Genomic DNA, 24662 nt, shown 5'->3' with positions numbered 1-24662 from the left:
ATTCGGATTCCAAAAGCACACAAAAACCTACATAGCAAACGGTAGTAGCTCCCAAAAAATCAGCAACATGGGTTTAGGCCAACTCAAATATTTTAGATGGGTTATATGCACATAAGCGCATATATTTGATATGTCCACTTGAAAACGCAGAAACATGAATACCCTTACGCAAAAAAAATAAGAACTTAAGTTTAATACTTAATACTTACTTTTTTTAAAAATTATTTTAATGAACTAAACCTATAAGTGAGGAACATAAAATATAATTTTAATAAGCTTGAATTAATAAGTTTAAGACCTTAGTCATAATACCCAGCTATTGCAAAGCAATAGAAAGCAAATATCTGAAAAGGGCTTTACATTTTGTCAGTTGATTTTCGGGTGGTTAGGGTAAGGAGGGGGGGTTGGGGGTGGGGCTTTGTGCTGATGAACAATTGCATTTTGAAATGCACACACATTTTATTTGTTTTGCAGCTGGAATTTTGGGGTCTCCCCCACATTCCCCCCATAGCAAACACAATTCAAAGTGGCAGCTAAAAGTGGGTAAAGTAAAAAATCGCACGCCAGAAGTTCGTTGCATGAATGGGTTGGTGGAAGGGGGGAGGGGGGGAATTATCTCTATACCTCTGTCTCTTTTCGATTCTCTGGGGAAACATCGATGGATAACACAAAATTGAATTTACTACTGTGTGCTGGCTTCGTTTGTGTTTTTATTGCAATTGCTTCGCACGTTTGCAAAATATTGGCAGTAATTGAATTTATAGGTGGTAGGGGGAGGGGGGAGGGGGGGGTTGCATCAGGCGGGTCAACACTATCCAAAATTGAAATGCTAAAGATGAGTGAGCTACCTATATACCTATATATATTTGCAGGCCCGCTTTTCCAGCTCTGCCATTGTCCACTCATTTGCCGCTGCTGTTGCCATCTCGCTCGCACACAATGTTCGCCAATTTTCATTGCGATTTTCCTTGTGGTCGGAAATTCTCTTATTTCAGCTTGATTCCGTTTATTTGTGGAGCTTATTTCGAATTACGAAATATATGTATGATCATACATACATATATATTTCATCAGTTCGGTTCGGTTTTTAATTGAATCGCTTATCGGCGGTTGGGGCATAAATTTTGTGGACTGAAATTTTGGGGCACAATGTTGTTGTTGAATGCTATGCATAAAAATGCAATTGCAAGGCTGTATTCAAAACTAACTACTACTAACTAAACAAAAGCTGTGTACAGGTTATCTGATAAGAATGAATTTTATCTGCAAGTTGGTATAAACAAAGCAGAATGTATAATACATATTCGTTTTTTAGCTAGTTGGTAAATCACTTAAGATGTGATAAGAAATTAAACTACTTCCTCCATTTGAAGTAGATTAACTGATAAACAAATTAGAATTTAACTTTCAATCACTTTTTAGTTGCCATCGATTTGATGCTGACTAAAAGGTGTTGGCTTTATAATTGAACAAGTAATGGTTATAATTCTTTCAGATATCCAAGCTGCTGGATAATCCTGTTATTTTCCAGCTTTCGGTTTCGCGTATGCTTCACCGCCATCTCTCTATCTCCACTTGTTCCTTTTGTCGGTTTGCTTTTGCTTCGAAAGTTCCATGTGAACTTTAGCCCCGTGCTGTCGTTGTTGTTGCATGTTGGGCGATTGCCTGCAAAGGAGATCCTGGATAAAGAGCACATAGAAGTGGGGGGAGGGGAGGGTAGGGTGCGCAGGGGGTGGGTGGGCAAAGGACGAGGGTCGGGGTCTCGAGTGGGCAACTGTTTGGCTTTGGTTTTGGCCCATCATCCAGTCACCCCAAAGGCATTTGTGCTCTACTTCATTATGTGGATATATATTTGTACGTACGTATGTATGTTGCACTACTACACACATGTGTGTAGTAGCTGTGTGTGTGCGTGTGTATCTATGGGTGGGCAAAAGGTATGGCCAAAGCTGAAGCTTCGCCTCGCTCATGTCCTCGGTTTCGTCGTCTATTGAATCCTGCTTATTTCTGGAAGGGGAGCGCAAGTGGCGGCATTTTCGTGGCCCTCGAAAGGAGATTGGGAAAGCGACAAGGACGCGGAAGGGGGGAGGGGGGAAAGGGGGAGGAAATGAGGACGGGCGGGAAAGCAGTGGGAGCGGAAAAGTCAGGATATCCTCGCCGGGCGGCGGCCTTTAACCAATGTTGTAATTATATGCTCACTAGTTGGCATATGTGTCCATGTTTCTGGCTATTTTCTATATACAAAAACACTAGGCAACAAGGTTAAAGTTTAAACTTCATCTAATTTAGCCCTAGGAATGAAAATGTATTTATATATGTATGTGGCAGGTAATCAAGGTGTTTAAGGATAACTTGTGATCATAAGCTTATGCAGAAGTTAAGTTTAGAAGTTTTGCCTGCTCACAGAAACATAAATTCAAAGGGTTTTCTATAATTTTTGTATAGAAATAAAGTTTATGTATGTATATTATGTATTATTACTATTAAAAGTACCAATTTATTTAATGTAAAGATAGAATTTTCAGTTATGCTAATACATTTTCTAAGAGTACCAATATTTTGCTCGGTGCATCGCTGTATTGATTAAGATATTTATAATAGGAAAGCAGTTCCATGTTGACCAATGTAATGCGAGGCAACTCTGTTTGCATGCAACGCGAGCTCAGACTGGGTTGTCGTTCTGCTTCTTCCTGCTAAGAGCCATCTCCCACGCCCTTGCAACGCCGAAACGCCCTTGCCCCGCCGCTCCATCGAAATTTCTGCAGCGAAAACTTTGCAATTTCGCTTTTGTGCTCCGAAACTCATGTGCTGTGCTCTGGTCCGTGTGTGAGTGTTGCAAGTATCTGCAACTGTTGTATCTGTATCTGCGCAGCGAGCAGTTTCCTTGTGCCATTGTGCAAATTATACAAATGCTGAGGAGGATGCCGAGATGCTGAGAAGACGCTGGCGACGCTGGTGAGGCTGTCACCATCGCCAGCTCGCCGTCCATGCATCTGCGAGATACATTAGACAGTTTGCTGCGTGCCAAGCGGCCACATTTACAAATACAGCTACAGATACGGATACATTTGCAGATGCAGATACATTTTGCTGGTACAGCTGCAGATGCGGATACACATTCTGTATCTATTTCTGTGCGGTAATTGTTGTAATTTGCATGGCTCAACTTTGGATGAGCTGTCGCCGACGCTGCTCTTGCATCCGCAAAGTGTACAAGTATCTGCGAGTGTATCTATGCATCTATGCTAGGTGCGTGGGCGTGGCACACCGTCGCTGCTCATTAGATTCACTTGAGATACTTTCCAACACTCATAAAGATAACTCATCGATAAAATGTGCAGTCACATCCGATTTGCTCGCTCTGCTAATTAGAAAATAAGATTAGACGTTCGGCATTCTATTTGCTAATAAATTGCATGGCACAAAAAGCATGTCATTATATTCAATACACAACTTGAGTCACTGGAAAGCACATGTCTTTTGATTGGAAATGGCTGAATCACTTATTGTGCGATTTAGGCAACTTGAAAATCAAATACCACACTTTCAAACTAAGCAAACTAAGCCCATTAAATTTAGTTTAAATTGTTACGCTGTAAAGCTTTGCTGAATTCAATTTGTAATGAATATATGGGCTTAAATGCTTAAGTATCGAGCCATTTAAATCGATGCGGAAAGTGATGTAATCCAAATGACACCTTATGTTTACGGAATGAATATCCTTTCAGGCATTTAAGTGCGCATACAAATGCTGCCAAGGATGTTTACTTATTGCTGTGAATGAAGTCGGCTGTCAAAAGGCTTTTGACTCAAATATAAATTGACTTATGCCCAAAATTAAAGTAAGATTTTAAAGTAGTTCCTTTGCCAGCCCGACAATGAAGCTCGACTAATCACAGTGAAACGTGCCTTGATACTTCTGAATGTCCTGTTCTGTCCCAAGTCTCGTATAAAAAGTGTGGAGACAGTGGGGACACACAATCACAATCAGTTGCAAAAAGCTGCGCCGTGCCAATTAAGCTGACTTTGAGGAACTTCGTGGTGTCCTTTTTTTGTGACTTTTCTGCCTATCTCTGCACCCCTCCCCCTTGGCCCCCACTCATTTGTGGTTCTACTGATGAAAATTAACAAAAAGCTGAAACGTTGTTGGCTTTGCTTTTGGGCCCCTTGGCGCTCATTTTGTGTACAGGGCGCAATCGTTTTGGTAAACACAACCATTTGGTGCTTGTTTTATTTATTTAGAATTTTTGTGTTAATAGATATAAATCAGAAACATAAGATTATTGTGGAAATAGTTGTTTAAAATATAGTTCTGTTCTTTACCGTATCTTATTTCAACTTACTTGTATTTCAGTTTAAGAAGCAGTCTTGTTTATTGAGTAACTACTGTGCTTTCCGCTGGCCGCAGTTCCTTTTCCTCCTGCTTCCTCTTCTTAAAAATGCTCTACTTCTTGCTCTTTCTGGCCGCGTTGTTACCCTCTCTTTTGCGCACACACACACGCGTGTGCTTAAACATTTTTTCTTCCGCACATTTTTTATGCACGTGTGTGTGTATTCTTTTGCAAACTGCAGCTTCGCTGTTGGACAGGGATGTGGCCAAAGGGGGGAGGGGGTGGGGGGTGTAAGGGGGTTAGCGAAGTGTGCGTTGGGATGGTTAAAAAGAGTCGTAAGGGGGGATTTCAAAAACTTGGCCTGTGTGTTGTTGCCTCTGACTCTGGCGTTTTTCTCTGCACGACATCCCTGCTTGCGCCTCGCTGCTCCCCCGCGCTCCTTCCCTTGCGTCGCCCCGTCCTGCTCCCCCCTCTGTCATTTCCTTTATTCCGCTGTCGCCCCTGCCATCAGCACCCCCCTGCCCCCTGTGGCACCCCCTCCTGGCCCACGGCTATGGCAGCCAGCCAGGCTGACGAGCAAGTTTGAATTGTAATCCTGGTTGTTGTAGTTGGCACACGCTCTTCGCCGCCTCTTGTCTCTCTTTCCTCCTTGTTGCTGCTGCTGCAGCAAGTTTCTGCCTTCGCTCCGCAACGTCCCCCACCCCGCTACCCCCTTTTATCAAGCTGCGTTCGACAGCATCAGCCTCTGCTTTTGTCTGCTGCCGCCACGTCGCCGCTTCATGCACCTTCTCCAGCTCCTCCTCACCCGCCTGCTGCTCCTGCTCCCCAAGCTCCTCTTTCTGGTTGTCCTCCTGCCACCCTCCCTCCACCCCCTTCTTAGCCTCTCCACCTTTGGCTCTGTGCACGTCCTTCTTGTCGTTGCCCTTTTGCATTTCACTCCGGCTCGCAGGTCCCACAGCTTTTGCTTGAAAACATTGCGAAAAATGTGCAATATTATTGATGACGCTTGGTAAATCGATTATGTCCGTGGAGAGGGGGAGGGGGAGGGGAGTAGACCACTCTACGGCATATATTACATTAGTTAAATAATTATGGTTTCGTAATGCTTTTACTTGAGCAAGTGGGCAGTAACATGGAAACTCAGTTTATTCTAAGAACTTATTTACTTATTGTAAATTGTTTATCAAAAAATGTGTCAATATTTATTGCAAATCAATTTTAAACAAAACTTTTTGTGCGTAAAAATCTGTAAATTAATAAAGCTACTGACCAATAATTACGTTTTAGTATTTATACTATCAATTTGAATTTGTTGGGTTGTTACTCTCATAAACATACGCCAGAAAATATCAAATAGTTTCGCGAATCGAATGCCAGGTATTTAGTGGTCGACTACACTAGCTTTTGCTTTTTTAATCACGCTCTAATAGCAGTTTTAGCACCTATGCCTGTTTCTGAATGAGCGCGAAAGAGAGTGGGCGGGGTGAGAGCGAGGGAGATGAAACGATTGCATGGAGAACACATGCGTGTGTCTGCAATTTTCCGACTTGCCTCCCCAAACCCCCCCACCCCCTCCCACAAACACACTTTCCGCTTACAAAAACGCAATTTCACTTGACATTATTTAACAATTTGCATTGCTGCTTCCGCAACAGCTATATAAACAACAAGTACAACAACAACAACAGAAACAACCGCCGCAAAGTTTCGGCTGCAACAACAAAGTCAACATTAACAGGACAACAAGAAGGAGACACCTTTTCATTGAGTTCACACACACACACGCGTACAACTCCAGACACTCATATTCACCCACACAAGCACGCATGGCGAAATTCGCTTGCTCACTTCCATTTTGCCGTTTCCTGTTACCCCTTTCCATCTTACGCCCCTCACGCCTTCTTTTGGCATCATGCATTGCTTAATTTCTCACTTGTTTCCTTTACATTAGGGTGACCCTGTTTCTGGCTGGAGTTGTTTCATTCGCAGGAGTAAACTAAGATGAGGAATTACAATGAAGCAATCCTTTAACCCTTAAAAGTTTGATAATCTTCTTCTATTGCTAGTTATAAGACTTTAATCTCCTAATTATACAAAACGACAATACACAGTTTGAAAAACAAATCAATGTAAAACATAACTTTAAAAAGTGCATGAAATGTACTATCATAAAATATGATTAACTTAAAGTGCACAATGTGTTGTGATTTTCAAAGCTTTAAAGCATTAAAAATTATGAAATCTTAACTTCATTTCTTATGTTAACATAGGATTAGGTTTTATATATATATATACTTATACTTAAATATATAATGGAACATCTAAAACAATTTGACACGGTATAATAACCCACATTGGATTGCAATCGATTTTTTGCCTCATTTGCTTAGTTTTGCTTAATATTCAAACGCCTAGTGTGATCCTTTGAGCATTTTAATTGACCCACCCTAACACGCACACACTTGCAAGTCGTCAAGGAAGCAATGTCATCTGATTTAGTTGTTATAGCAATTTTAATTGCCAGCACTTGAGTGGACGAAGCCGGCCTGCAAGAGCAGCACAGGTTTCAGCAGTGGAAATTAAAGGCGAAGGAAAATGAAATAAAGAAATTTAAATCATACAAATGCTTTCCGTCTTTCTCTAATTTCTGTTGTTGCCCTCTCCTTTCCACTTTGGCCCCTAACAACGACACCTTCACCTGACTAACACCCGCTCCTTCATCGCTCTCTGCTCGCTCCCGTTCCCGCTCTCCCACTCACTCACTCACTCACTCTGCCCCCGTCCATTATCCTACCCTTCCCCCTTTGCCCATGCCCTGTGGGCACGTTCGTTAAATGTTGAATAAATTTTCTCATATAATCGCAGTCGTCGCCCGTTGCTCTCTGCGGCGGCTCTCTTCCCCCCGCCACCCGCACCCAGAGCACACTCAACCACACATTTTCTCCCTCTCCCAATCAGCAAACAACAACAGCAACAACGCGGTTGTCTCCGCAGCGCCGTCGGCGTCGCAGCTGGCGTCGCAGTCGCTGCCGCCGATGTTGAATGTTTGATGTTGAATGTTGATGGTGTTAGTTTGGTTCGGAAACTCGTCGGTCGCGCAAGTGAAATCCCAAGCGAAAGATAATAAATCTAAAACAAATGCTTAGAAAAGTATGAAAGATATGAAAATATGAATGTGAATTCGGTGCGAAATAATTAGAAAAGTGAATGTGTGCCCAAGATTTGTGATTGTGCCAAAGTAAGATAGCAAATGCATAAAAGTAAAACCAATAACAAAATAAAATATTTGTAAAAAAAAGCCACCAAAACAGCAAAGGAAGTGCGACAGATACAGATAGAGATACACAAAGCTAAAACGGAATCCGTTTGGGCCAAGTTCTGCTGCTTCTTCTTCTTCCTCCTCCGCTGCTTCTTCTTCTATAAACGCAGCCAAGCGTGGCAGTATATATGTGTGTGTGTGCTAAGTGTGTGTGTGTGCTAAGTGTGTGTGTGTGTGTGAGCGCGCATTTTCTTTTGTCCATTCCGCCACCTTATTCTCCACGCTCTTCTTTCCGTACAGCCGCCAAAGGAGACGGCGAAAAAAAAGGATTAAGAAAAAGTCAGCTTGTTGGATTATATTTATTTCGCTCCCAAAATTGATCAAAAAGGTGCCGTATGGTGATTGAAACTGATAGCTAAGGTAAAGATGCAATCGTAAGATAAAGATACTTTAAAAACTGAGATGTTCTTAGAGAAAAGCCGGTGATGGTTCGTTAAATAATGGAAACGACAGTTTCTTAGTTATTCGTACAATAAGATCTGAATATAAACAAAACATGCTGTTTACAACCAAGTTTCTTTCATTTGTTTCAATATACATATTTACTTACATATTCTAGACCTAATAAAAACAATAATACAAGGACGATTATTAAGTATGTGTGTATATATGTGTTGTAAAAACTGCCACCTTAGCATTTAGAATTATCTTTTTCTTACTTATGGTAAATATAACCGAAGTGGATTCTCCAGTTAGATGGTCAAACCTTTATGATTATGGTGAGGTTTAACTTTGGATTGAAATGCACTTTTTACTGATTGATTGCATCGCGGATGTACAATCCCGTTAGGAATTGACTTAAAAATAAAGATTATGACATTTTATCTAATCAGAGTGGCGTAAAGTGAAATGAAGTAAAGTAAGCAGTTGTTAGGGCAGAGATTCTTTTAAATACATAGGTAGAATTCAACAGGAAATTAACCAGTTGTTTAGTAAAAACATATGTATTTGGTTTTTAGCGGATATTGACCCTATGACTACTTGCTGAACTTAATTAATAACCATCTTATAATTAAAACTAGAAAATGTGCAATTTGCAGTGTCGTTCAAAGATTTCTCACGATATTTGTAGTTTTCAATGCAATCGTTTTTGAGCAGCGTGCAATAAGATTTATTATGACCACAATTGCAGTCCGGCATTTCAACTTGCTTTTGTTGTATTTTTATGTATCAATAATTACAAAGAGCGAGCGAGAGAGGGTGCGAGGAAGAGGCAGAGGCAGGGCAGCAGGCAGCGGCAGGCAGAGCAAGAGGCAACAACAACGACGACGACGCTTGGGAAACGAAATTGAAGCACACGGATGGAAATGGAATGAGAGGGAGTGCGAGTGCGAGAGCGAGTGAGAGGGTGTGATGGAGTGGGCCAGTGCGAGCGAAAGGGAGAGGGAGACGGGGGATACGTAACGGCCAGTCACAGCAGAAAGCAACAACAATAACAATTGCAACAACAGCAACGGGTGAACATTGGAGACATGTTTGTGCGGCGGCGCTCATTTATTTTATGTCTCGGCTTGGCTTTGTTGTTGTTGCTGTTGTTGTTGCTGCTGCTTTTGCGCTACTTTGGAGCTGCCTATCCTGCTCCCCCTCCACATCTTCCCTCATACACACGGACATGTGTGTGTGTGTGCATGACTCGCTTGTTACTTTGTTCTTGTTTTCTGGTTCTGTTTCATATTCTGCCGACTCAACTTGACAAACGAAACGAACTGAACTCAAACTGAAAAATGCCGCAAAATCGAGACCTTAACGGATAAAAACTGAAATACAGAGCAACTTGGCTAAGCTCGATATAAACATAATATTTAAAGTGGAACAAAACGCAAATAATGACGGCTTAAGCGTGTCTAAGCCATAAAGTGCTTAGTGGTGCGCAGTTTAATGTTCTTGGATTTGTTTCGATCGTTTGCAATGTTTCATTGCTTTAACGATAAAGCCGCAATCTGAATTTATGAAAAAAAAAACTCAAACACATGTTTTGATATGGAAATTTGCTAAAAAAAAAAAATGGAATTTTAATTTGACACGCGCCTTGTTTATCTAAAAAACGTTCAAGCATTAAGTTTGAATATTATATTATTCGTGTTCTTGACTTTGATAAGAGGGTACCAATCTAATTTTGCGTTTTAGGGAAGTTCCACTGTGAAATCATTGAGGAATTGACAATTGACAAACATGTATTGCGTGGGCTCAATGAGCGAATGAGTGAGCTGCAGATACGACAGTGAAGTCATCTGTTCGTTATGGAAGTGGAAGCATCTTTCCGGATCATCTCGACATATTAATGCTTAACCCTTTGGTGGCGAAAACCAATTAAGGCGAGTTTTTAAAGCCTAACCACGCGCAGTGGAGGGAGCCGATGTCGGCTCGAAATTCCTGTGTATTTCCCCCGTTGTGAATTGTTTCTGCGTTTTGGCCAACTTACCGGCGTCGCTGCCGCTGCTTCTGCCTCTGCCGGCGTCGCAGTTCGGTCAGGCCTCCGTTCGTTGTTGTTGTTGTTGTTGTTGTTGTTGTTGTTGTTGCTGTTATTATTATTTTTGTTGTTTTAGCTCTCGGCCATTCCTCTCCACTGTCCACTGTCTGAATCCCATTCGTTTCTAAAATAAAATCGCGCGCTGTGTTTGGACGCGTTTTTTCGCATACCCTATTATCATAAAGAAGTGCCATAATTTCAGTATTAAGTCATTATCGAGAAATACGGCTAAATAAATTATATTTAAACGAGATTTAAAGAGACACTTTTTAAATTAAAATTCCGAAATGGGAAATATGTATGTTGATAAAGAAAATATTTATTATGGGTACATTCTTTTGAGTCCTTTACATATATATTTTTATATAAATTATTTTTACATGTATAAATTATTTTAAATATTGTTTCTAGCAGCATGAAACGTATCATACTGTACTTGAAAAGTATATAATCTGACTTTCAAGCATTAAAGAGTATAACACTTTCGGCTTGACGCAGTTTGACCATCTTTATGGCATTTTTTTTTTTCGTGCTGTTGCGGATTTGTGATTTCGATATTTAGTTGGATTTCTGTCTGTCCCCCTCCCATTCGGTCCCCTTTGCACCCGTTCCGCCCGCGACCGCTTGTCCATCTGTCAAGTTTTGTTTCGTCTGTTGTTTTGCCGTCGGTTTCGCTTCGCTCCTCGCTGATTGCTCTGTGCCCCGTCCAGCTTCTCCGCCCCTCTTTGCTGGCCTCTTTTCCGTCCCCCGCACCCCATCTCTTTAACGCTACCCCCTCTTTCGTTTGTTTTTGGGTGTACGCCATCGTCTCTGCAGCGTGTTTCTTTTCATATTATTTAATTTATTTCGTTGGTTTTCATTGTGGCCATGCTCGTTGTTGCCCCCGCCCCTGGTCCCTTCCCCAACCTCATCCTCATCGTACTCCGCCTGGCCCTCCTCCCGTTCATCGCCCTCTCCCTCTTCCACGGCTCTTCCTCGTTCTGGGTTCATCTGTATCTACAATTCGTCATGTCGTTTGTACCTTTTTTCTCCGCTGTTCAGCTACATCATCATCCCTTCAACGGATTTTTGAGGCATTTCAGTGATGAATTTGTTTTCTTGTTTAATTTTAGTCATTTGCCCAGCACCCTAGCACCACCACAAATGTACTTCTAAACACACACACACACACACGCACACAAATGCACCCGAATAAATGCCCTTTGAGAAATGCATCTGCTCTTTGATCGCTTTGGATTTACAGTTTTTATTTTTCCACTGTCAACGAGAGGCACTGAGAAAAATGATAGGCATGGAATGCTAAGCAAAAAAAGGTTTTAACCAGAATAAAAGCGATAAAATAACTGATGGTAAACAATCAACTGTGTACAAAAAATTTGCTATTATTAACAAATCTAGCCTGAATAGGCTTCTTATTTCTAACCGTATAAAGTGGTCAGTTAAAAAGCCATGGCATTTAATCACTTGGCTAAAAACAAGGTATTATGTGTGTGTGTGTGTGTGTGTACTGAATAGAGCAATTAATGGATTTTGCAAAACAGATTTCCAGTTTGCCGTGCGCACGATAAACAACTAAAGGTTTGTTTAGTTAACGGTAGAGCTCTGATATCATTGGGGCACTCGAAACGCATTAGAAGCAAAACGCTAAATTCCCAGGCAATCGGTTAATTAAATTACAAATGTTTTTACATTTACCAATAGCTGGAAAGCGCAAGCTGAAACCCAAACGATAACACTTGGCCAAAGAGCGATAATTTACGGTTAGGTTACGTTCGTTCTGTTGGCTGTTGCTATCTGATTGATTGCATTGCATTGCCACAGAAATACAGTGGAGCTTCTAACGCTTAAAAATCTTATAAAAAAAAACCATCTAAAAAAAAGTGGAAGGTGGCGCAAAACCGTTAGCTTAATTGTAAAATTGAATAGATGATCTTTAGTAAAAATTACATCGTTTTTAGTTTTATATGTAGATCATTGTTGTTCTAGTTTTAATGACCTTTTTATCGTGTTTTCACTGTGGAAAAGTACACAGACGGCAGTGCACAGTTCTTTCGATTTAAGGCGAGTTTCGTTTGCTTTTTGTAGCCCGGATTTATTGAAGCGCAGCGCACAGACAGGCTATTCGCTTCCCTCTCGCTCGCTCGTGCTATAGCTACCTCTTTCTCGACTCCTCCAACGCACTGAGTGACTGTCAATTGTTTTCTTGGCCTCTTTGGCCCCTCCATCTCTCTTTTTCGCCCAGTTTTCCGTCTCGTTCTGCCAACTGATTCAATTGAAAAATGTTGACTCTTTTTCTTATTTTGTTCTTCCCATCGCTTTTACGAATTTCGGATCGGACTCGGCCGTTCATTAGCTTTCGTGGTACAGAATATTTAACCCCCTGTCAGCCGCTGGCTCTCTTTAACCCCCTGACGCCACCACCTTCTTCGGGAAGTGCTAAATGACCGACCGGCAGCTTCGAGAAGTTGACCAAAATGCTGCGAACGCCATTGTTTATATAAAGTAGTGACTCACCATCCCTTCATCTCAAACCATTTTTTTTAGTAGAAAAAAAAAAAAAAAAAACAAAAAAAAAAATACAAGAGAACACATCATTGTTGTTGCTTGTCTGCTTAATTTCAGCAGAGTGAGGAAAAATTGTAGGAAAATACCGAAATTATAATTGTGCATCGCATTCTTCGGGATTCTTCAATTTCGTGTTCCTATAAAAGCTTTTCTTTTGAACGACGGCATCCCATAAATTTCAATAATCATTTCAAATTTATTTTGTGTTTGTGTTAACCAGCCCAAAAAGAGCCAAGCGGAAATGTATAGAAAAAACCAAGCAATACACAAAAATCATTAAGTTATCTCGAATTCCCTGAAAAGAGAGTGAGAATTAAGTGAAAATTAAAACAGATAGATGAATGAAAAAATGAAAGCAAAATCGAGTGGCGACAAAAGTGAATAGTTGAATAATAATAAAGGAAATCAAACTAAAAGTTTATCTTCAAGTTTTGAATTATTTCGAGAGGTGAGTTGTTCGCAAAGGGATAAAACTATGCTTAAGCATTTAAATGCAATCTTAACCTGTTAAATGATTTTCACGCCGATAAAAAGACTGGAAAAACGGTTTTTAAAGTAAATAATATAATAATATGTCGCTGAAAGATGTAAAAGTGTTTATTTGGTTAAAAACCATCTGGTGTATTGTATTCCCACGAGTGATATAAAAAATATTTCTAAAATGTATCTGAAAGTTGTACATCTCCTAGTGTTGCAAAGTATGCACAGTTGCTTTCCTGTTCCTCGTTGCCCATCTCACTGTATCCTTTTATCCCACCCCCGTTATTCCCAACGCGTTCAGCCTTTTGTTGGGATAATCTGATTTAAGCATTAATTAAATTGCTGTGCGGCGACTGACGCATGTGTGTGCGTCTATGTATCTTTTTATCCGTGTATCTATCGCCGGCACTCTGCGGCCGTGTGTACAAAATAAAACACAGATACAAAAACGCATACGACTGTGTGTGCTGTCCATATTAGATTACGTGCAACAAGCTCTTTAATTGTATTTGCCGTCTAATGAAATCACCGCAGCGCAGAGCAACATTTAAAAGCTTTGGCCAACAAAAAGCGAATTGCGTACAGTTGTGCAACGGCGACCATTCGATTCGATTCGATTGGTTTGGATTGGATTGGATCGGATTGTAATCGCAGGCGGTACAGAGGGCCGAAGCAAAAGAATCGGTCATAAACCGCACATGTAGTTATCGAGATATTTCGGGGAAATGCCTGACGCCAAGTGTGGGAAATCGACGGAAACATTTGTGATTCGAAGCGGGGTGGATTTGACCGGCGCTATAGAAACGGGGGTTAAAACTAATGATATTTAATTTGACACATTTACATTTTCAAGCAGAAATGTATTTACCTCATGGGTTTATAAGTACTGTAATAGTAGCTACAAGGTCTTGCATATCGATTATATTTGAATTTAGATCCTAACTATATTAACTATAATGGTATATAAACCATCTACAGTTATTCTTGCCCATAAAACACTGATTTTAGCATCGTACTTAGAAAAACTCTATTATACCGCAATAATGTTACCAGTTCAACACTCGAAATCTAATTTAAAGCCGATTCATGAGCTATTTTCGGAAACAGAGGTGTCAGAGGTTTAAGTTAAGTCCTTGAAGAATCGAACATGTCCCTGATATCAGATGCTTGTCCAGTGAAGGGAGAACCGAAGGCGTAAAGGGAAGTGAAGGAGAAAATGAGTAGGAGGAGGAGGAGGGAGGCGAGGGTCAGGTAGAAGCAGGTGGCTGGTATAAATTGGCAACTGCACATGGTCAACTGCACATGACTGGAAATTGCATCACGTTATCATCATTTTGCGAATGCCAAGGAGAAGCACGGGGGAAGGGGAAACGGAGAAGGAGGGATTGCACTGGCTGCAGCCACTAAATGCGCCCACTCCGCCCACCACAAGGGTGTGGGAGGGAGATGGAGAGAGACAAAGTCTCCCTTGCTCGCCTCCTCCTTTTTGCACTCTTCTTCGTCTCCTGCTCTCCTTCGCTCCTCCTTGAAATTGCTCTGACACCTTGTTGTTGTTCCTGCTGTTGTAGTTGCTTCTGTTGTTGTTGCAAATGGCAAATACGTCAATGTTGTTGCATTCCTTTCGCCCCACGTCCTTTTACCTCCTTGCCGAGCTCTCACTCGCACAGTCGCGCCATCTCGCTCTAATTTATGGGTCGTGCGCGCTCTCTCGTTCCACTTGGAGCTTTTGTCCCTTGTCCAATGTGCCTCCATCTCTCCCTTTCTTCCGAGTCGCCCCTTTTTCCACATTCACCTCTGTCCCTTTGCCACCGCATCCCCGCATCCCACATCCTGTGTCGTATGCATTCCTCTTACTCCTGCAATCCTGCAGCAGTTACAACATCAACCACACCAACATCGCTACATAAATACCAACTACAGTCGAACCTGCCTTAGACATAATCAATTATATTTGAACTTTTGAAAACCGTACATATCGAGTGTGTAATATTGATATCTTATCATCATCATTTTAAGTTACAAAGCTCTTTAAAACAAAATACCTTCGTACTTTAATTTCAGTTCGTTTTAGGGAATCCTTACTGTAATAGAACTGCCTGCGGTTGTCATTGTTGTTGTTGTTCTAGCCTCGCTGCATAAATTCATTTGTTTGCTCCCATTGCTGTTTTTGTTGTTCACGTTGTTACTGCTGCTGCTGCTGCAGTTGTTGTTGTTGCTAGTTCTGTTTCGCTGCCGCTGTCGCTGCCGGCAGAGCAGCCGACGCCAGCGCTTACTTGGACTTCATTTGGTTTTGTTGTTCTTGCCATGGTTGTTGTTGCTGTTGTTGCCAGCTCCGCTGCTTCTCTGCCCTTCTGCTTCGTGTTCCTTTTTCCCTGCGTCTCCTACCCGCTGGCGTTGCCATTTTCAATTTTAGTTTTGCTGTTCTGCTGATGCCGCTTCTTCGTCCCCTCGCTCTACACCCATTCGCAATTCTCGATTCTCATTCGGCTCGTTTTACTGCCACTTCACTCTGGCTAACCCCTGCCACGCCCCCATTTGTGCACCCACCCACCCAGCCGCACAACTCCCACTTTTTTGCACCACCCACACGCCAAAGTTGTGTGTCCTTGCACGCTCGTTTCCTGTTCGTTTTGTTGGCCTGTTCGTCCTGTGTGCGACAACCCACGATTTCTCCGCCTCTCCTGCTTCTGCCTCACCTCCCCGCGCCCTGCCCTCCGTTCGTTACACGCCCCGTTTCGGTTCAGAGTTTACATTTTATGTGTGTCCTTTTTTTTTTTTTTTTGCACAGTTTTCTTGCCCAGGCGAGAGACCCAACACCTCCCAATTTCCCAACCCTCGCCGTCGGTTTTTCTCCCAAAAACTGGTTGGCAATATATCCTTCATGATAATGTATTCCAGCCCAGAGAAGTGCAAAACAAGAATAACAGAATCGGCGCAGGATTTTCGTTTCATTTCCAGTGGGCTTTCTTCTTGTTTCAAATATAATTCTCACCCTTTTGTGCCAAGGACTCCATCAGAATAATGTTTCCCATAAGTACCAGATGTTTTGCTCTTATAAATAGTCATATTTCATTCAAAGAAATTATTTTATTTTAGGTATTTCTAAAAATGTATGACTTTAATAATACTATTTCTATGTTAGTAGATAGATAGTAAAATCTTTAAAGAGATTGTATTGTTTCATTACACATTTTTCGTAAACCCAGCTAAGCTTACTTTGTAATTAGTTATATATAGTTGTAAACTGCGTAAATGTATTTGCAGTTTGATATTTGATCTTCAAGCTAAAGAGCACAGATAGAAATTACATCTAATTATAGTCTTAAGTATAGATTGTCTTACCTTTCTCATCATTTGCAACTTTGAGACTGTGTAAAAAGCTTTAAAGGTCTTATTTTCTACACAATTTCACACACTTCGAAGCTGTGAAAATGTCTGGATTTAATAAATGTGTGGTAGATGGCTTAATTGGACCAATTGATGAAATTAAACGATTATGCATATTTTATATTGCTGTGGGTAAATTTCACAATTTGAAGAGGCGAAAAATTTAAAGCATTTAACAGTTAAATTGCTTGAAACACTGGTTAAATGTTTCAGTAGGTTTGATGGAAATGAAAGCGGAAGGATAACGGAAGGGATTAAAGTGTCCAGTGTGAGTTTCAGGCAAAATGATGAACACTTTAAATGAAATTCAAGTTTAAAAGGCAATGCCATGTGTTTTTGATTGATGAGTAGTAAGTTAGTGGCTAGACATTATTATTATAATCACTTAAAGAGAGCTGCGTAGAATGCTTAACTTAGGACCCGAAATTGATTAATACAAAATGGGTGAAAAAAGGAAGTGGAACTTGTTGCTGCCGAAGCTGTTGCATTTTCTTCTTGCAGCACTCGATCGGCAGGCATTGCAGAGGAGCATTGAAAAGGGAGAGGGATAAAGCAGGCGGGGAAGGGGAAACGAGACTAAAGATCGCGCCAGACGATGACGCAGACGGCAGGCTTGTTGGACGCTGAAAAAAAGGGGCAGGGGTATTGCTTTTTGAGTCAATAACCTCGCTCACTCCACAAGAAAAAAAAAACGAGGAAGAGTCAGAAGCACTCACATTGTCCCCCTCTCTTTTACCCGCTCAATGAACATCTCTTTCGCACACATTCCCACACCGCTGGCCGTCAGCGAGAATAGGGGGGAAAAAGAAGAATCAAAAGTAGAAGAATGCGCAGAAGGCAAGACGTTAAGTCAGAAAGCCAGAAAAACCTTTAATCCGGGAAAGGCAACTATTCAAAAATGCATCGAATCTTTTGTTTGCGATCAAGTGCATTACAACAGCGGAAAACTCTTTTCCATGGATATAATAATTACTAGATTTCTTATCGGAAATCTTCAGTAAAACTTGCTGATTCATCTTCGTAATTACAGCTGTATCTCAATACTAACAACCTTTGAAAGATTTATTTATTTGTAATTCCTGCTAAAATATATTTAAAAAATATCTGACAAAAATATCCCTATGAATAGTCATAAACCCAAGCCGAATAAATAAACTATATACAAAATTATTAATATTTGGGCAGAAACAACAACATCCCGATAATATGCGATTTCGAATAAATTCGAGCTCTTTGAATCCATTTTAGTTACACAAGAAATTCGGATCCAGTTGTAGTTCTGTTGTTCGAGCAATTGATTAGCTTTTCGAGCTTATTGACCAAAGAAAACAGCCGTAAACTTTTTTAATGGCAAATCAAACGAAACGGCGGCGCTATCTGCATGTGTGTGGGCATAAGATATAACACGAAGTCAAACACACACACGCATACACAGCGAAAAGCAACAAAAAAGGTAGGAAAAAAACCCAACAAATGAAAAAGAAATAAAGGCAACTCAACTCATGAGCGATGGACAGCAGACAGTCGGCCAGCCAATTGAGCTAGAGAGAGAAGATAATCAAGAGCAAACAACAACGGTTATTCCAGGGGGTGGTGGTTGGCTGAGGGGGTGGGGTGGTATTGGGATGGTGATGGTGTGTAGTGGAGTGACGCCAGCACAATATGAGAAGAATTTCACATTTGTTCGCTGCTGTCACTCACAAATATTGATGTGAAAAGACTGGCAGAGGGAGCGGCAGAGGTGATTGTGTGAGGGGGGAGGGTGTGAGAGGCGGCGAATCGCACACAAATACACACAGTGCAAAATGATATAGAAACAACAAGAACAACGCACACACCTTCCCAATCGCCTGCGTCGACGTCGGCTGCGCTGGCGCCCCCGCGACGCCGACAGAGGCAAAGGCAAAGGCAGCAAAGTGTGGCGGTGTCAAAGACAAATGCCCGAATCATATTGCTTGCTCCCTCTGCTTTGCCTCCCTTCAACCTTTCACCCTGCCCCCCCTGCTACTTGCGGTGAACCCAAAGGCAAAAGCCCAAGCTGAAGAAGAAGACAAAAGGCAAAGTTTTACAGTGCTACTTCCGCTAAAACATTAAATGCAACTGGGAAAGTGGATAGAAAGGGATTCAACAATGAAATTATATGTGCTAAAATGTACCGAAGTTTACTTATATTTGCATGTCTTGATTAAAAAGGAACAAAGTGTACTTAAAATTAAAATTCCATAAGATTCAGATTCTCTTATAACGACTTACTTTGCTTACTGTCATTAAGCAAGCTCCACTGTACCAAGTCGTTCTGTCCGTTTGTTTTATTTCTTGCTTGTTATAAATTGCCAGAGCTCTTTCGCAGACTCCCCCCTCCTCTCACGCATTCTCTCTCTCCTGGGCTACCACCTCCCTCCCCATTATAAGAGCGCACATCTGTCGCCTGCCGATGCGTGACAACAAAAAAATAATAACGAATGAAGGAAAGCAGGAAAAAGAGTGCGCAATTACAGTTATTAGCGAGCCACAGTGGACCCATCTTAGGCTGACTAAATGCTGGCTCATTAATGTGATTAATACAGCTAAAACTGCTAAAAATAATACCAAGAAAACATGTAAAGACAAAAAAAAGTGCAATCATCAACCACGGTGCGTGGAAACAACAAATGTAAAGCGGGCCTCTCTGTCTCTCTTTCTCTGCCGCCCGCGCTCTCCCTTTTGCGTTTCGTTTCCGATGGTCCGCCGCCGCCACTTGCGGTTCTTGCGCTCTCCGCACTCTCCACACGCTCATTCGCCGCGAAATCACAAACACAGCCGGACGCGTCGCCAAACGGCGCTTGTAAATATTTTTGTTAATTGTACATTTGAATCGCGGAAAATGCAATAGCAAGTGCAAACAACGGCCTTTAACTGCTGTCGCAGCGCAAGTAATAAATGCAAAGCCCTTAACATACAGTTTGTCTTATAAATCTCCATAAGGCAAAAAAAAAACAAGAGAACTTTACAAATTTCATGAATGAATTTACTAAAGTGATGCAAACAAAAAAGAACACTGCCGAAAAAGAGTGCAAATTGCTGTAAACGGAATTTTTTCTTCTTTTTTCGCTTGTGTATGCATCGCTTTTCGCAGTCGCCGCCTGCAGTCTGTGAATGTGTTTGTGTGTGTGGGTGTCTTGAATTTTCTTTTTTATTTCTTTCCTTTTTTCATTAGTGGATGTGGTGAACGTTGCGCATGACTTGTAAAGTTCAAGTTTTCTTTGAAAGAGGGATATTTTTTCTTTTATTGTTAAACAAAATGCAATATTGTGCGTAATTTGTCAATTCGCCGTCGCCGACGACTTGGCTGAGCGCTAAATTCGCCGCTCTGCCGATGTGCAGGTGTAGTGGTAAAAGAGAGCAGTCAGCTTCTGCTTCCGTTTTGTGCGTGTAAGGCCTCTCGCTGGCGTGTAGTTTTTTTAGTTTTGTTTTGCTTTCCATATTTCGGCCGATTCCGCTTTGTGCTCGAGTTTCGCCCAAGCGTTGCAGCATTGCCAACACAGAGAGCGGAGTAATAGCGAAGATTGAAGTTGAAAAATGAAACCAATTGATGAATGGTATCTTCCAGATACAAGTGTTTTATATTCACTTAAATTACTATAAGTGTTAAATCCTATATATGGCAACATATGTAAAAGTTGAAGACAAGTAAATATCTTATAAATATTCCATTTTCAAAATCTTTTGCAGACTCCCAACGCATGTTACGCACAATAGTTGGTCCTAAGAACTAGGGGATTTTGAACATGAACAAAAATGCCGGCGATGGCAGCGATGGCAAAAACTCAAACAAAAACTCGAATGCAGGAGGGGGTGGCGGAGCCGGGGGGCCACACGACCCCACCGGCCTTTTAGATGCAGCCTCCCTGTTTGGTAAGACATTTTCTTTATTTCACTTGTAAGTGATGATCTTAAATGTTTCCCCCATTTTCAGCATACTGGGGACGTGATCCCACTGGAGCGGCGGCTGCAGCAGCCTCCAATCCGCTCTTCAACTCGCAGTTCAATGCCGCCGCTGCTGCCGGATTGGGTTTATTGCCACAAGCCGGAGGCGCCTCTGCCAATGACCGTTATTCCATGGCAGCAGCAGCGGCGGCTGCGGCGGGAGCCCATCACCACCAGAACACGATGGCGGTGGCCGCTTCCCAGGCCGCCAGTTTGGCCGGTTTGCATCCAGCAAGTGAGTAAAATGTCGGCACATTCCGTATTTTAGTAGCACTCCTCAAGAAGACATTTGTGACGCCACGAAATTGGCAACTGCTGTGGTGCGGTGCGTTAAAGCGTCTTCGTCCCATGAAGAATCGTAAAAAACCTACGCGAGTTCGATTCCCGCTTGGTGAAAACAGTTTTTATCTGCAAAGTAATTTCCTTAAATTGTGCGGAGTATAAAAGAAAATGTCTTGTCTATCGCGCAAAACATTTAAAGAAAATACTCCTAGAGCATTATTTAGTAACTTGCTATTCGCTTTACACTGGCCACTACGCTTTACCCAGAGCAGGGCAGTGAAAAATGGTCAAGCACAAATATTTTATTAGTTTGAACCTTTGAATCTTGTTCTTTAAAATAGTATTTCCTTCGCTCCTATGTGGCATAAATAAACTAAAGTAAAAGTATTTATTTGACTTTACTATGCATTTGCATCCATTTTTGTAAAATCCCTTTTCTAACTCTTTGCTAATCGATTTACAGGCTGGTGGTCAATGGCCCAGTTAGCTGCCCAGGATTACTTCAGTCGCCTGCAAGCCTCGGGTCTTTCCCCCTTTCCACATCCCGATCTGGCGGCTGCCTTTGGACCAGCTGGGATAGGAATGGGCGGCGGTGCTGGTGGAGCGGGTGCTGGAGGTGGTGGAGCAGGTGTACTCGGCCAGGGCGGCGGTGGAAATGGCGGAAGTGGCAACGGTGGTGGTGGATCCTCATCGGGCTCTTCCGGAAGCAAGTCAAATAAGTCGCGCAAGGAGAAGCGAGCCGCCCAGCAGCAGCAACAGCAACAGCAAAGTCTGGCCAACAGTCTAAATGCGGCAGCTGCGGCGGCAGCAGCAGCAGCAGCCAATAATCCAGCAGCCGCGCTGGCCAGCATGCATGGTTTTGGTGTAGGAGTTCCGGGCACGAGCATTCCGTCGGTCAGCACAGGTAGCGGATCAATATCCACAAATAGTGGAGGTCATGGAAGTTACAAGGTAAGTGTAAACGCAATATACCTAAATTAAGTACCTAAATCACTTTACTTAACTCATTAGAGCACGGCCAGCGCTTATGGTAAGCCCTCGACTATGACGAGCAGCAGCATGGCTAATAATCCGGGCTCTGCCTACGATCCGGTGACCCTGCACAAGGAGCTGCTGGCCATGCAGGCCGTGGCAGCCGCTGCTTCCGGCTCAGGATCAAGCGGTTCCTCAGGCAAGAAGTCTGGTGGGGGTGGTTCCTCATCCTCCTCGATGCACGGCCTTGGAATGGGAATTGGCGGCGGCGGTGGCATGATGTCCAGTGGCAAAGCTTCGACCAGTGTGAGCGCAAGCAACTCATCATTGGGAGGAATGCATCCCAGTTTAACTAGCAGCAATCCGCTGATGTCGCCCCATGCCGGCTTGGGCTCCTCGTCTTCATCATCGAGCAAGGATCGTGACAAAAACAATCCCTCGCTCAACGCTCTTAACTCGCTCTCACAGTTTGGAGCGCTGGGAATGACGCCACAGCAGAGCATGCAGGCGGCAATGAATGCTTTTGCAGCCAGCACAGGTGTGTCGCCATCCGCCACGGTAACGTCCTCGCCGCATCACTCTTCCCAGCAGCAACAGCAAATGGGAGGCAACAGTTCGACGTCGGGATCGGGCAAGTCCAGTTCCAAGGATTACATGATGGGGTAATTTAAGCTTGAAAATCACACTGTTCTACATAACTAAATATATTGCCTTGCTCTTAACAGTACTGGAAGTGAGCACCCATCTCTGCTCGGAGTTCGTTTACCACCGGACACGGAGATAATCAAGTACACGTCCTCGATTGTGGGACCCAAGATTCCTGGTACTACCTCGCGCGGTCGCAAAAAGACTATTTCCGAAACAGAACAGCAAACAACACAACAACAACAGAAACAACAACACCAAGCAGAACAACACCTACTCCAACAACAGCAACAAGCACAAAAAGAGCTCGACAGCACCAAAAATGCCATTTCCTCTCTGCTTGCATTTCCAGGTCTCAGTCCCGCGAAGCGGGCTAGACTCGAAATGGAGTACGCGGCGATGGCTGCGGCCGCTCAACAGCAGCATCAGCAGGCTCAGCAGCAACACCAGGCGCAGCAGCAACTCCACGGGATGCTCGGAGCAGCCGGTATCCCGGGAATGGCTGGTCTGGTCGGTCTGCCTGGCATGAGTGGCAATCCCCTCGATCAGTTGACTGTAAGCAAGGCGAGTTCTTCAACGGCGCCCACAACCAGTACCAGTTCCTCCTCAGCAGGGAGCAACCTGCTCAACCAGAGCAATAGTGATCGCGTGGAGGTAATCAAACTGCCACCAACAATCACTTCAAACGGAGCCTATAATCTCTCAAGTAAGGGAAAAGAGGTGCACGACCTCACCACCGACATGGCCCCCACCTCTGGCGGTGTGAATCTCAGCCTAAAGTCCAATGCGAGCTCCAGCGCCTTGACGCCCAGCGGTGCCGTCGGCTCGGCCAGCAATCCCATTACCATCGATGACTTTGACGCACCACTTAATCTTTCCATGAAGCCCTCGGATAAGAGCAATAGTAGCTCGTCAAATGCAGCAGCAGGGGGCTCCTCCTCTTCCAGCGCAGCGTTGGCTAACTTGGCGAGCGATTATCAGGCAGCGTCCAGTGGTCAAAGCGGTAATAGCCTGCAGAGTTTGAGCTCTATTACAGCTGCTTTGGGTGGAACGGGAGGTATGCCTGGTGGTTCCATTTCCGGCAGCGGAGGAACCTCTCCAGCTCCAGCTGGTGCCGGATCAGGAGCCACGGGTGGTGGTTCGGCATCTGGTGGATCCGGCGGTGGATCGTCCTCTTACAAAGAGGGAAGACCTCGTAACCTGGGACGCGGCGTATCCAAGCCCAAGAAGAACACTGTAGCTTCGCTGCTGGCTCAATCTCGAGCTGTGGGCCTTAAACCTATGCTGGCCACCCAACAACTTCTTCAGCAGGGTGCTGATATTGTGAGTTAATCAATGAATAAATCATGAAATTCCATCAAACTCAATACTTACGATTTTTCAGGAGAAAATCCGCCTGGCACTGAGCGAAGCCAATGCCCATATGGAAACTTCTACGGACTCCGAAAGCGTGGCGGCCGAAAGTGGTCTTTCGGAGTCTGAGAGTGAGGATGCCAACATCCTGAATGTAGCGGAGCTAAGAGTCCCACTGGAATTGGGCTGGAAGCGGGAGACGGTGATTCGTGGACTGACTAAGCAAGGTCAGATCCGTGGAGAGGTCACCTATTATGCACCAGGAAGCACGACGCCGCTAAAGAGCAACGGACAGGTTTTTGCTGTGAGTTTGTAGGGCGACTTTTTTGAATATATTAAAGCAAATTCTATAACTCTAAACCATTAAAAAGTATAATCGGAGTTTTGATATGTAATCAGAATAGCTTTAATTTATAGTTTTCTTAATTTTAACTTTTCACAAGCATAAAATTATCAAATTGGCTACAATTCACACAAGGATAATCACTTTTTGAGAACTTAGCTAATTTATTTAACCCTTCACAGATCCTGGAGCAGCAGCCATCGAATCTAAGTCGTGAAAACTTTAGTTTCTCCGCGCGAGCCATTGTCGGTTCATTCCTGCAGCCCGCACCACCGCCGTACGCCAATGATGGCGAGTACATACGAATGACGGACGAGGACGTGGCCAAGCGGCTAGAGGATCTGAAGGTCTTCACCCGCCAGACACTTAACGTGGAACAGCGCATTGAGATCGCCAAGCAACAGCAGGCGATGCGTGATGCCAAGAAGCTGCAAAAGGAAGAATTGGCCAGAAATAAGGAGAAGGCACGGCAGGAGAAGAACTCCAAGTTGGAGCAGCAGCGCAAGGACAAGGAGCTCAAGAATCAGCAGGCTGTTGAGGTAATTTGAA

The 24662-nt window shown here is 43.1% G+C and overlaps 1 protein-coding gene across 6 annotated transcripts in view; it reads left to right on the top strand.

Moving 5' to 3' along the window:
• LOC6734016 (bromodomain adjacent to zinc finger domain protein 2B) overlaps window positions 1-24662 on the top strand; it is a 37161-nt gene that overhangs the window by 3628 nt on the left and 8871 nt on the right. For 5 of the 6 annotated variants that reach the window (XM_044922379.1, XM_039291441.2, XM_039291443.2 and 2 more), the window contains exons 2-8: window positions 20264-20446; window positions 20508-20753; window positions 21264-21751; window positions 21812-22434; window positions 22498-23740; window positions 23802-24074; window positions 24296-24652. In XM_044922379.1, the coding sequence (XP_044778314.1) occupies window positions 20320-20446; window positions 20508-20753; window positions 21264-21751; window positions 21812-22434; window positions 22498-23740; window positions 23802-24074; window positions 24296-24652 (3357 nt within the window). In that variant the 5' untranslated portion in view covers window positions 20264-20319. The remainder of the gene's footprint in view (window positions 1-20263; window positions 20447-20507; window positions 20754-21263; window positions 21752-21811; window positions 22435-22497; window positions 23741-23801; window positions 24075-24295; window positions 24653-24662) is intronic. The other variant, XM_039291442.2, reaches the window with a different exon arrangement.

Source organism: Drosophila simulans, chromosome 2R, assembly GCF_016746395.2.
Source record: "Drosophila simulans strain w501 chromosome 2R, Prin_Dsim_3.1, whole genome shotgun sequence".
Classification (NCBI taxonomy): domain Eukaryota; kingdom Metazoa; phylum Arthropoda; class Insecta; order Diptera; family Drosophilidae; genus Drosophila; species Drosophila simulans.
This window is presented reverse-complemented; position numbering and strand designations above follow the sequence as displayed.